Here is a 14,131-nt window from a genome sequence, read left to right on the forward strand (position 1 = left end):
TTGACATCTATGTTATCAGTAGGTGTTGTTATTTTTAGATTTTGAAGACTTTTAACACATTTTTTAATCGTTTGAAGTTGTGAATTCTTGTCTGGGACAACAGTGTTTTCTGGCACGGCAAGTTTAGAAGTTAAAAAAAAAAAAAACACACCAATACATTTTATAAATCATATTTATTTCATATATATAAATCTTTTAAAAGGAAATTTTCACCAAAAAATAAATGGAATTAGAGTGTTGATGATTAATAAATTTAAGTTTTTTTGGTAGGACATGATTTGTCCCAATTCTCAAGAATGACTGATAGCTATGTTATGTCTTGACATGCCAAAAAATGTAGACATTTGGGTACAATATCTGTTCACCCCCAGGCAGGCTCAAACCATTGGCTTGTGGCGTGGAGCCACTCCCCTCACAAACCTCCCTCTGTGCCGGAGTAATGCAGCAGTCGGCGGTCGGTCAGTGGGTGAAGGAGGGCAGCCTGCCAAGTGTCCTGGTCCGTTAGCTTAAGGCGTCTCTGAAGAGCACGAGTGTGAAGGAGAACGGCTCGGAGTTCAGACGTGGGACAGGACTCATCTGTCAGGGGATACCTTTGTGTACATGAGGACCGGTAAACACGACCCGGGTACACGAGGGACTCATCATGAACCGACTAACGGGGAGAACAGGAGAGGACAGTTTAATTGAGATGAGCCCGACAGACTCTTTCAGTGGTGAGTAGCTAAAAGTCGGAGCCAGATGCGTAGTTTCACATTTATTGTTGATCCTCATTAGTTGTTGTAAACCTTCATTAGATACCGTCCTACTGGGAAATCATAAGACTAAACTGAGGTAGGTACTGTATTCCCCAGTCTGTATGGCTTTAAGAAGAAGTTAAAAATCAGGCTAAAGTTTTGAGGAATACTGGACAAATACTACATTAAAACTACAAACCTTAAATCATATTTCTGTCTTATTTTATCTATATTGTGTGTATATATAGCTTACACAAATATAAACTTCCAAACAACCATAATGACATAACATTTCTAAATCAACAGCTAAGGTAAACAGCACACAGCTGACAAATTACAGTGTTTACTTCACTGTGCCAGCCTGTACACATTTGCACAACACATTTCAAATAAATTTAAATTAACAGTTTCTTAACTATTTTAAACTGTATCCACCCTGTACGGTACATTACCCCTTTAACATCATAACGAGCTCATGGTCTGACTGTCTTTCCATGCATGCAGTGACTCAAAGCCTGCCAGCCTCTGACAGCTGGCCTGCTTACTGGAAACACTCCGTCACTTGCTAACAGCCACTTTATCCACCAGCACAAACCCCAAATCCTTCTCTGCTTCTAGCTAAAGTTGAGTTTTAAACAAACGCTTAGAGAGAGGACTGCGTTTTTAGCCATTTATGGTCTGGCTGAATGGAAAATGAATCACCCTGGATGCTCTCCAGCAATCCTTACCTGAATGAATCAATACAAAAGTGTTGTGTTTCATCTGCAGCATGGAGAGGATTATATTATAACAGTCTAGATGAGACTGAAGTATGAGCAATCACTATAGGATCATGAACTACAGTTGGATTTTACTTCCTCAAACGATCAGAACGGAACATCTTTGTTGTATTTCTGTTTTATGACGGGGCCAGCAAAAGGTTCAGGTTGTAAATATACACTCAAAAAGTCTTTTACTGTTACACATCTCAACAGGCTGCTAGTATTTCCAGACAACACAGAGTTTAAATGAAAGAAAAACATATAATCTGAGATCTAAGATCTATAATCTTTAAATGTAATTTTGAGGTAACTCCAACTGCACATTCGTACAAGTCAAAACAATGTGGACTGCTGAGAGGTCTCACAGTTTGCTTACAAACTATTTGTGTACAGGATTTAAATACAGATGCAAACCACGTTGAATATACTGTAGGTACATATTTCCAAACTATTCGTGGTTGTGGATTGACCACACAGATTCTGACTAACTTGGCTTGTCGCTTGTTGTTGCATCAGTGCTCAGCCTGACTGTAAATATGGGTTTGATTTCTTGTCTTGATATGTGAACTGGCCTGTTAAAGCAGGTGTATGCATTCACCTCAACATGACTCTAAACATGATGAGGAAAATTAGACAAACCCAGCCACTTTGTTTATATACAGAATTGTGTAGTTTGAAGTGAGGTTGCTGGATTTATGTTAACACCCTTGCAAGGTGGCAGTGGTAACACTGAAAACTTATGGCTGCAAAATTTACTACAAGAGCAGTAAGATCTTAGAGATCATATCACTGTTATTTCAATAAACAGCTGTATTTGTTTTGTAATTCAGCAGGATTTGCTTTGTATTGGGAGTAAAGCTGGTTGTAAAATATCTTTCTTTGTGCAAATAATAGATTTACAGGAGGTCTGTTCTCTTGTTGGGTCGCTGTGGTAATGAAGAAAGACAGACAGAAGCAGCCCTGTGCCATTTCCACTGTGATCAGCTGCTCTCTCTTGAACAAAGGCCTAACTGTAGACGCTTCTTAGCTAGGTGGGAAAAGTCTCTTGGCATAGCTGAGTGGATAATACTGGGTGCTGTAACACTTGTGTCCAACTGTGCAAAAATATGTTAAGCCGTTTGAGAGGCATTCTCATGTCATGTGAAAGAAATATAATTTGGAAGCATCCAAACCTAAGTCAATATCATAACAGTTTTTTAAGGAGGATGACACAAAAAGTTGGCTTTAATGTTGGTGTGAAGCCATTCTCAAACTATGAATATGTGTTTAAGCTTTAAGTCTAAATCTGCTGTTAATTGTACTGTATAGTAGCCACTGTCAAGAATTATTCAAGGGGTCACTGCTGGTGGATAACAGGCCTCTCTAAACTTCAACATCCTGCTGTATCTCCAAAGATACTGGTAACAATAAGTGTGCTGTGTATGCACGATAACAGCAGACTTGATTTTAAACTTCCAGATACAATTATGTGTCTCTTTGTTGTTAGATTCGTACTGTGAGACACTATAAAGAGCTTTGTCATTAAGTAGAACTTAAGTGAAAAACAGTGATTTAGTCCAGCAAAATAAAAAAGCAAAGTTCTGCATCACAGACTGTTCTGCTGTATTTCAGATCTGGCGAGGAGCTTTTATGATGAGTGTCATTCATTTTACTTTTGAACCACTAACTTGTACTTTGTTGACTTGCTTTGTAATAACGGAGACAGAGAAGGTTTACATATTACATGGTTCGAATGCTTGTTTCAGGTCTGTGTAAGCACATTTTCTGTGTGGAGTCCAGACTAAATATAACCTCAGAGAGACCATCAATTAGGATGGTTGCATTTCTATTTAAAAACACAGACACTGAGGCTGAAACCTTGTTTTGCTTTATTTTTTTTGGCAATAGTCGTGCCAGCAGTACATGATGCTCGTTTTTACTTTTTTCATCTGCCCTGCCTTTTCATGATCTTATTTCAAAATTTACTCTCGAAGGGTTTAGTTGCATTTTCCTCACGTGTTCCTCACACAGGCTCCTATCACTCTTAAACAAATCAAGGTGGTTTACCAGTCTTCTCATTCTCATTTCCTGCAGTGACTCCTGTAGTAACAGAATTGCAGCGCAAGAACATGGCTGTGTGTATTCGTTGACAGTGATCCTGTTAAGTCATGCTGTCTGGCCTGTGGGAGTGCTGCACAAATATAGACAGCAACATTTCCTGTCAGTCAGTGCTCCTCTGGTAACTCAGGCAGCTGTTCATGAGCCTGAAACTTAACTTTACTGCCACCAATCTGCCTGTATGAGATTTGCTATGCCACTCTTTATTGTTCTTTTGCAGTAATTAGAGGATTGTGTCATAATTAACACTGGTAATTCTGTTGTTAATCTTAGTGTTCCTTATGTCTTGCAGATGAGATAAATGGCTACCAGCAACATGCCTCATCCAGTGCAGGATCCCTCCAGCAGGAACAATCTGGGGTAAACACCAAACTCACCAAACTCACCACATGCTCATATTTACTCAGCACCTTCATACAGACATTTCTGTAAAGCAACTTCTTTTGATTGTGCATAATCAGAGTGAGAGTTTCTTTTCATACGAATTCCAAATGTCATTACATATGTTTGTCTCAGAAAAGTTGGCAAAAAATGTATATATTAATATTTATCTTTCCAAGATCTTCACGGAAGATATCTGTGTAGAAATGGTTTTATCTTCGCCTCCAGTTTACCTCCTGTAAACATGGTAGCAGAAAGTTCACTGTGTACAAGTACAATGCTTTATTTAGATTTCCTTCCAGTTTAATAATCACACTGAGTTTACTGTTGTAAATCCCCTATCGATCAAAACAGCCCACATGTGGCATTCAGCTTGTGGCTCTTAGTAGAGCCCATGGCATTTATTCCCAGTTTTGAGACTACATAAATGTTTTCCAACCTAATCATTATAGTTTGCAAACTGTAAATGTCATGAGAGAGTCAGAGATAACCTTTATGCTCCTGTCTATTCTCCCTCTTTCACACTGTACTTAAAGTCTCCTTTAATGCCTGATGTGTGTATAGAGACATGTGAGTCTCTCAACACCAGCCTGGCCTCCCTGGCCCCCTCTGATCACAGCGACACTCCACAGTATGAGACTCAGACCTTAGAGCAAATCAATTCTTTGACTGGGGTAAGACACCAGCCGAAGACACGAATGCATGCTGCTGTGTCACTGTCCGTGTATTTTTCTCCCAACTCAAACCTGTAACTGAGTAAGACCTGACTGACCATGCCTGACTTATAACATCTATTGGTTGCTAGTGAGTCTGTAACAAATGTTTATGTGTGGAGTGTCTGACATTTTGATCCAGTTTGAACAACTCTATTATATGTAAGGTTGCTGCTACAGTCTGTTGAATTTGTTGTGCTGTCAGGATTTCCCTCACTCTCCACTCGGTTCCTCCACAGCTGTCGAGAAAGCGGGCGCTATTCCTGAAGTTTCGTTCCAGGGTATGGCATGGTAAAACAGGCTTGTGATGTGATGCAACTTTATGCATATGTCTGCCTGCCTGCCAACCTTTATTTGCTTCTTGAGGAGAGTCTGTTCAGTGTTGAGTTTCTCCACCAGCAATCGATTCTCAGGGAATAAAGCTTGGACATTGGAGTTGAAATTGATATACTATGTAGAGAGCTAATGTTGGCTTCTGAAGGGCATGTTTTTTTCTGAAGAGGGTAATGGAAACTTGCAGGCATGAGCTATGTGTTGACGCATCATGAGAGTTCATTAAAACTGGAAAAGTCCTTTTCACTCGGTTTGTTCTCACCTGTGATAATCGTCTGCTTCACTGAAGAGAAAGCAACAGTCTGGTGGTGTTACAGCATAATTAGAAAGTGCACACACACATGCTACTGCCTTGCTGTTTTTGTGTGTGCACATCCATGTCTATGTGTGCACTTTAAGTGTATACAGTCTATACTGTAATCATGACCCTGCCCTGTGCTCATGACAGGACCGAACCTGCTGTGGTTACCCGTATAATGAACTGTAGGTTTCTTCTTTTAATATGCGGTCTTCCTTAAACACCATCACCCCATTTAATGAAAAGTGGAATCATGACCCCGTTTAACAGTGGCTTATCTTTATGGGGGGAAAAAATACCCTGCAATAAGCTTTTCAAGTGATCTGACTCCCTCCAACTAAAGGCTATGATTTAGCAGAGAGGAAGATCATATCAAGGAGTTTTAGAGGGGAGGCAGCTGCACATCTATAAATTGCCTCTGTAATGAAGAATGGAAACAAAAGCTGACTGTATGGCCTTTCTCCTGCTAAAAGTTTCAGCTGTATGCAACTTTTCTAGCTCTGCAAATCCCTGCAATTGATTTCATTGTTGATTAATCAGTCGAATATTTTCTAGATTAATCAATTAGTTGTTTGGTCTATAAAATGTCCTAAAATTGTGGAAAATGTCGATCAATGTTTCCAAAAGCCCGGGACAACGTCCTCCAATGTCTTGTTTTGTCCACAACCCAAAGATATTCATTATGCTGTCATAGAGGATAAAGAAACCAGAAAAATGTGTGCATTTAAGAAGCTGGAATCAGAGAAATTGGACTTTTTAACTCCTCCAAGGAGGTTATGTTGTCACCCGTGTCTATTTCTTTGTTGGTTGTTACAGAAAAAGTACTGAATGGATTTCCACTAAACTTGGTTGGAGGATGGGTCTCTTCCCAGAATAGACGCCATTAACTTTTGGTGCGGATACAGATAAAGGAACAGATCGAGAATTTTTTTCTCGCTGTAATTAACATTACAAGATAGGGCGTTTTTTTTGACATTTCCTTAATTTCTCAGGGAATAATGCATGGATCTTGATGAAAAAGATCAGGCTTGTTTAGGCGGCTGGTATCTGTGAGTGAGTGAAAAGGAGACTGTTGGGCCTTGGCGGTTGTATGCGCTCAACTGAGTGCCATTCTAGTATTACTTAAAAATTACTTAAACAGATCAATACATATGTTAAAATCTGGCAATTAATTTAATAGGTGACAACTAGTTGATTAATCGGTCCAGCCCTCAATTTTTCTGCAGTGTTGTTAATGTGATCTTTTAGAAAGGTGTACTGAATCGGGTACAAAAATCTAGTATTTTCCTTTTTAAGCTCTAGAGAAAACCCCAATACCCCCATGTTTAGAACATGTTTGAGGATTGCAGCGATTTATTGCTCTAAAATAATGCTACAATCTAGAGATATAGATGCAACCATTTACTAAACTTAGCAGTAGAGAACTTTGTTCTTATATGCAAAGGAAAATATAGAGAAGAGAATTGCAACCCTGCCATGACATTTTGTAGAACTAATACCTGAGTGGATACATAGAAAATGAGACTAGACAGAGGAAAGTCATGGTGTGTAGAGAGGATTCTACATCATGATGATATACTTAAAATCAAAGAGGTGACCAGTTTCGTAGAAGTTCTGTCCCACACTCTTTTAGCCCCAAAAAAAGACATGCTTTCGAAGTATCTTTTTAAAGAAACCCCTCCCTGAAACTACAAGCCTATTTATCTTACACCATGTCCTACATTTACCCTCCTAATTAAGATGAAAGATGTGCATACGTCTGAACACCCAGTAGTTAAGGGTTGTTGGCAAATGTAAAGAACTCTGTGGCCTCTACCAGCTTTTGGAGCTGAAGCAGGTCCCAGCAGATGCACTGATTCCATATGGCTGATCTATAATTACAGAAAATTAAAGAGTTTCTGCAGCGACGTCCCAGTTAAAGAAAGAACCCATCCTGCCATGGTCAACATAGTTCAATCCGGTCCGTGAGGCAATGTGGACCAGTGGTTAGAACATATGCTTAATTTGGGCCAAGAATATCATAAAAAGGTTGAACATGTAGACACAAATGACCCTACAAGTGAGTACAGTAGGAACTAGATGTAGATCCAGCTGGAAACATAGTACTGAATATTTTTTAGATTTGTGCCAGCATGTCTGAGGCAATTTAAGGGCAGTTCTCATTTGTAGTCTCCCTTTTGCACTTTGAACACTGTTGTTTCAAGCTCTCCAGATTGTATAATTGTCTGTGGGACTGTTGCTTTTATTCTCCTGAGGGTCAGTGTGGTACAGTACTGTGTTGTCACCTCCCCTTCTCTGATGCTGTGCTCTTATTACATTAGCTAGCTAGCTGGCAGCAGCTATGCTTTCCCCACGTGCTGATGTCATCCCTAGGAGTCTCCTCCACCTCTCTCCTAGTATCCCTCCTCCTGTCTCTCTCCCTTTTCTGGATGTCTGAGCATGTGAGGGCTTGTCCTGGGGGGTGAGTGGACTGGATGGAGCCCCTCTGGCTGGGGGATCAGAGTGGAGTGAGAGTGAGAGAAGCAGTGCTTTCAGGGCCGGACTGTGCTCCCTGGAGAAAGGCAATTTTGCTCTATCAAGCAGCCGGCCTTTCCGCTGATGCATCATAACCATAAAGGGAGTGGGCCATGGAGGTAAAGTGCTCTTCCTTTCCTCCCTAACCCACAGAAGTCTGACAGGCCAACTCTGTCAGAGCTACAGTATAGTAGCCATTGATGTTGTGATGCTAAATGTCTGAGTTCTCTGAATTGTATGCAGTCCTATGTATGTAGTTTATGTGGAGTAGCGATGACAGAGGTTCATGGTACGTGGTTATTTTTAGCTTTCTGAACAGCTGAAGCAGCACCAACAGTAAGCAGTCATGCCTTCCTGTCCTCCTTTAAAGCATTCCTGTGTAGTTCATTTCTCTTTAGCCCTGTAGCGGCTAAAGAGAGAGCCACTGAACTGCTAGCATTTGCTGACACACATGCTTGGAATTTCCTTAGCCACCAATACAGGTGTTTTCAGATACTGTGGCTTTCAGGATTTACAGAAAAGCAGAGACAAATAAAGTACAACATTGTGAGAGTGTGAAGGCCAATATGGCTGCTGGATGTCCCTGATGTGTAGAGAATGGTATTTATTGAGTTGTAGTCCTATCCTCCGTTGCTATGACACGTAACCTGAGATTGTGTGTAATGAGTTGACAGATGACCTGAATTAAAAGCATTCACAGGATTCTGGATTTGATTCTGTGATACAACAAAGGCTCCTTTAAAAGTCTCATTTCTTCTTTTACAAGTGATCCTTCAAAGGGGACACGAGCAACATAAAACATCTCAATCATAGCGAATGCCCTCCATTTAGCATGCTGTTTGTGTCTGGAGTGAAAATATGATAATCAGTATTCTTGACAAACATTCGAGTGTGATGTGGTGTGGAGGCCTTGTTGTTTGGGTTTTGCTGTTAGCCACTGACACATGCTGTAGACTGACTGAGTGCTCTGCTGTGCTGTGCTGAATGCATCCAGAGCCTTGTTAAGCTGATACTGTGCCTGTGTATGTGTGTGTTTTAATGTTGTGACCTCTGCACTATCTGGTTTTATAGATCGACAAACAACAACACAGTAAAGACTCGGTGTTCTTCCGTGATGGACGGCGCAGGATTGATTTTGTCCTGTCCTATGTTGATGATAAAGATGGCGAGAGAAAACAGGTAAGAAATAACCTCTCGGTATTGTTTACAGTTATATTTCCCTAGTTCACTTACTGCAAGCATATGTTTCTAATACCTTATATTTTTTGGATGTATGTTTTACAATGGTGTTGTTATTGTATTTCCAATTCAGAATGACAGAGAATATAATTGATTGAAATCCTAAAATATCACATAAAAGAACAGTTGATGTTATCTCCACTTCTTGATATAAACAATGGGAACTGTTTCTTACAGGGTATCCTTAGAGTTCACTGTGTGTGCCAGTGGCATACCCTACATACCACAACACCGATAAAGTCAGATAAACTGTTCTCAGCTTTTTCACTAATCCTCTCAAGGAATTTTCTTAAAGGTCACTTTTAGAGATACACTTACAACCCTATTTTCTAAATCTGAAGTATTTCCATACTTTTGCTGGTCTATTTTATCAGCTGTGAAGGGCTGAAAGACTTTTAGTGTCTGACACTGAGCTGTTACTCTTCACATCTCTGTGCCACCACCCCTTGGGTATGAGGCACTTTTTACCCACCTGCCTCATCAGTGAGTCAACACACAGACCTCTGGCCTCGTCAGGAAGTCGCTAATTTTTTTCGCTATACGAGGAAGGGCAGACAAGAGGCCAGTTCCTGTGTGTTATCCACAGGTGCTGTAAAATGTGACTAACAAGCTCTAACAAGGATGTGCATTTTTTCATTTCTTTTAGCCTTTTTCTGAAAACATTACACCTAATTCCAGGTGATACGAGGTCATTCCACTGCACTACCACAAGGGACTTTCACTACCTGTTTCCGGTTTTTTCACTACCTGTTGTTTTGTTTGAACAGGTCTTACTTTAAAATGTTTCAAATCACTTTCAAACCTGCTGCACTGACTGTTTTACATGTTTATTTGTGTTTTGACAGATGTGCACTCTTCGCCTTTTACATTTCATCTCACACGGACTGAATGAGTAAATGTATGTGTTTTTGCTTTGTTTTGTTTTTTAAAGGAGAGGAGGAAGATGTATGAGGCCAATCTTGAGAAAGTTGGCCTGGAGCTGGAGATAGAAGATAAAATGGTAAGAGTATCCAGTTACTGCTTTGATTATTATGCTATGTGTGTGTATTTTCTCACATATCTGTCTTATTTAGAATGTAGTCTAGTTTAACAACGACAAAACAATGCTAAAAAACAAACCAGTGTCTTTATGATGCAGCAAAAGCAAACACTTGTCTTCATACTACATAGTCAGCAAACTGAATTTTACATAAAAATTGTAAAAAGGACTGCAGGGATCTCCTTTCATTAATGAATTGTGGTTTTAGTTTTAAATAATTTTAACAGTACAATAACCATCTCAGAAAATGTCACGGTTGAACAGTATACAGTATTTAGTATACATACTGTATACAGTTACAGTGTCCCTTAAAGGAATGAAAATAGAAGCTTTTGGTTTTTTTTATCAAACAAGTGCTTTATTATAATTTCACTATTATTATGTCCTGACAAGCATGGAACTTGATAAAAAACTTGAAATATATATATATATTTCATAACACTAATATGGTAGAAACTCTAGATAAATAATTGTACAGTATATGATTACTATTCATTCTGAATGTACTGTCTCTCTTGAAATCGGTATACTAGTATGCTGCTGCAACCATAGCCCTACACTCATTATACTGTGTCATCTGTCTCACTCATCAGGAGTCAGATGATGGAAAGACTTATTTCGTGAAGATCCACGCTCCTTGGGAGGTGTTAGCCACCTATGCAGACGTGCTGAAGATCAAGGTCCCATTCAAGGCCAACGACATCCCAGACAACAGCGAGATGCCCATGAACTGGCTGTCCACCCCTTTCCGTCTGCCGGAGCACATCATGCACCCTGAGCCAGACTATTTCACAGCTCCCTTCAACAAGGACAAGTCTGACTTCTTCCTTATCGACGACAAGGAGACGTTCTTCCCCCCTTCCACTCGCAACAGGATAGTAAGGATACTTTGACCATAACTGTCTTATCTTGTTTGTGACCTTCATATGAAAACATTCCCCTGACATTGAGATCATGCAGTTCTGTTTGCAGGTTGACTCACATGGTTACATTTTAGTTAAGTTTTTGAAAAGGCTCCTTTAATTGACAAAGCTTTAAATTCAGTAGGTTATATCTGTTGAATAAATAAATGTCCGTCATCTTAAACTGCTGTAAATACAGACTGACATTCATAATTCTCTTTCTATCCATACAACTTTCTCTCTCTGCCCAGGTCTACTACATCCTGTCCCGCTGTTCTTACTTCAGGGACGAGTGTGGAGATAAAGACAAGAAGGGAATCAAGAGGTTACTCAACAACGGCACCTACACTGCTGCCTTCCCGCTACATGATGTGAGCCTCTTCTAGTGAACTTTTGGCACTTTTTTATCATTGGAAAAAGAGTCCTCAGTGGAATGTGTACTCATTCCTTTCCAACAGTAACATCCTGTTAGAGGCAATGTTGGACGCTCATTGCAAAGATGAGTAACATTTCAATAACTCAATGAATGTGTTAGTGAACTGTTTGTTTCTGTGTGCACACAGTGTAGATACTGGATAAGATCGAAGGACCCTAACTGCGAAAGTGAGAGATACAATCTGCACAAACACTGGGCCAGATTTTTCTGTTTCTTTAAGGAGCAGCCTCTCAATCTCATAAGGTACAGCTTGATTGGTATTGGTATTTACTCGACATTAATATGTCAACAGAGGAATTTACAACAAATATGTTGTCTTTCCTTTCAACAGGAAGTATTATGGGGAGAAGATAGGTATTTATTTTGCTTGGCTTGGTTTCTACACTGAGATGCTGTTGTTTGCTGCAATAGTCGGGACCATTTGTTTCGTCTATGGATTCCTCACCTACGATGACAACGAGTGGAGGTGATTTTTTACCAAGAATACTTTTTGTAGCACTTTCAGATATAATTTCTATCATTGTCATTATTCCTTTTATTGATCCTTTTATTTTATCCTTTTCATTTCCCTATAGTAAAGAAATCTGTAGTGCGGAAATTGGAGGTAAAATTGTCATGTGCCCGCTATGTGACAAGAAATGTAGCTACTGGAAACTGAACACAACATGCAACTCCTCATGGGTGAGACATCCTGGCTTTAGGACTGAGTTGTTTTTGTTCATCATGATTCATGTTCTACCCACATATGTGACATTTAAAGCATGGTTACAGCTGAGTGTTAACAAAGGATTTTTTTCATATCTCACTTTCTAAAACATGTTTTTCTTACAGCAATCACACCTGTTTGACAATGTGGGAACGGTGTTTTTTGCCATATTTATGGGTATATGGGGTGAGTAAAAAAGAGTCTGCTCTCTGCATTTTGTATTTTCTAAACCAGTGCACCACCTAGTGGGAGCTGATGGACTGTTATTAGTCATTTCAAATCACTGTGAATCACTGTTACTCACTCTCACTTAGTTTTCATCTACTGAGCTACTGACAATTCTGTTACCACACCAATATAGTAGATTTGAATGGGGGTCAAGGCACTGAAAACTGATATTTTGGGGTTATATGCTCTGCAGTGACGCTGTTTCTGGAGTTCTGGAAGAGGCGACAGGCTCGTCTTGAGTACGAGTGGGATCTGGTCGACTTTGAGGAGGAGCAACAGCAGCTGCAGCTTCGGCCAGAGTATGAGACCAAGTGCACCAACCGCAAGATGAACCGCATCACTCAGGTGTTTGTGTGCTCATGAAATACTAATATAATGTTCTAATGTATAGATCTAAGTCTTTCTACAGCACTTAACCAGACAGACATGTAGGACTTGGACAATTAAAGCATCTGTTGTTTTTATTGGATACAGGTTCTTCACACTGAGTTGATTGTAGTTATTCATCAAGGCCAGTCCCTGGACTAAACAACTGGTTTGACTGGAGACTCTTTGACTAGAACAATATTACGAAGTAAAATTGACCTGCTGTGATTTCAGGGAATCAGGAATTCATGGTAGTGATAGTAGCAGACACGGACATGTGAAATGAACAAAAACAGGGTGTTGTAATTTTCCTTCACCACATCCCACCCATCTTCAGGAAATGGAGTGGGTGCTCAAAAGGACTCCTTCTAACCTAATGGGCAAATTACTTCTGTGCTGGGCCACCGTGTTACTCTGGGTAAGGGTAGCACTTAACGTGGAATGCCAAATTGGTGAGGAAGAGGTTTTGGTGTGGTGTAGCTCGTATGAATAACACAGACATAACTGGAAAGACGGAGAGGCACGAGTTTCCTTCTGTACCACATTACTGTTTCTCTTGTGGATGAGCATTTTGAAAAGGGGTTTTGCAAAAGCACGGTTTCACCAGGAGACCGCTAGATGAAAAATTTGGACTGGGACTGAAATGCCTACCCAAAAAGAGCTGTGACTAAGCGACCTCGCACTGCCTCACATCTGAGGCCAGAGTTAATTAAAGGAAACTGGCCTTTCAGAGCTGTCTTTTCAGGATATAACAAAGGGTGACTGACTCCCATGTCCATGCTTTGCTTGCTTATGATTTAGGAAATGGAGCCATACTTACCTATAACAAGCAAGTGTGCACGCACATGTCTGTCTGGAGCCACCGTCCTGTTCTGGGTGAGCATTGTATCTTTGGTGTAGGTGATGAATCTAAACTGCTATCGTCCTCTACCTGTTCCTTCACCCTATGTCTTTATTATCTTTCCTATCACACTCTTCATCATTTTCACTAGTATCATATGAGCAGGGAAAATCTGTATAAAACCTCAAAGAGATAAATCTCTCTTAAACAGTTGAGACCAAGTCAGATCACTCCTGCATGTTTATGCATGGCACTTTTGAGACCCATTTAAGACCAAAGTATTATGACTTTATACAAACAGCACATATTTTATTACTGTTGTGTCTTGTTTGTAAAGGAATGTATCATGTGAATGAGCTGATAGGAAGTTTATGGGCATGTGTACACACTTCAAGCATGACAGTTACTCCTAACGTCTGTGTTGGCAATAATTCACCTCGCTTCACTCCTTCGTCTGTATGTGTTTTGATGTTGGCATGTCTCACTGTACTTTTGTGACTGTGACTTCCTGTAGTTGTCGTTGATGTTGTCACTGTTGTCTCT

The 14,131-nt window shown here is 40.1% G+C and overlaps 1 protein-coding gene across 4 annotated transcripts in view; it reads left to right on the forward strand.

The window, feature by feature from the left end:
• The first annotated feature begins 310 nt into the window (after positions 1-310).
• Positions 311-14,131, forward strand: part of ano5a (anoctamin 5a) — a 20,100-nt gene continuing 6,279 nt past the window's right edge. The window contains exons 1-14 of one of the 4 annotated variants that reach the window (XM_084363321.1): positions 311-713; positions 3,885-3,952; positions 4,510-4,647; positions 4,926-4,967; positions 8,903-9,010; positions 10,002-10,070; positions 10,703-10,987; positions 11,263-11,382; positions 11,575-11,690; positions 11,779-11,913; positions 12,023-12,128; positions 12,279-12,339; positions 12,575-12,726; positions 13,549-13,623. In XM_084363321.1, coding sequence (XP_084219447.1) covers positions 644-713; positions 3,885-3,952; positions 4,510-4,647; positions 4,926-4,967; positions 8,903-9,010; positions 10,002-10,070; positions 10,703-10,987; positions 11,263-11,382; positions 11,575-11,690; positions 11,779-11,913; positions 12,023-12,128; positions 12,279-12,339; positions 12,575-12,726; positions 13,549-13,623 — 1,545 coding nt within the window. In that variant the 5' untranslated portion in view covers positions 311-643. Of the gene's footprint in view, positions 714-3,884; positions 3,953-4,509; positions 4,648-4,925; positions 4,968-6,824; positions 7,951-8,902; positions 9,011-10,001; positions 10,071-10,702; positions 10,988-11,262; positions 11,383-11,574; positions 11,691-11,778; positions 11,914-12,022; positions 12,129-12,278; positions 12,340-12,574; positions 12,727-13,548; positions 13,624-14,131 lie in introns of those variants that run through there. The other 3 variants (XM_084363322.1, XM_084363323.1, XM_084363324.1) reach the window with 3 other exon arrangements.

This window comes from Pagrus pagrus (assembly GCF_965226575.1).
Source record: "Pagrus pagrus genome assembly, chromosome: 10".
Taxonomy (NCBI): Eukaryota; Metazoa; Chordata; class Actinopteri; order Spariformes; family Sparidae; genus Pagrus; species Pagrus pagrus.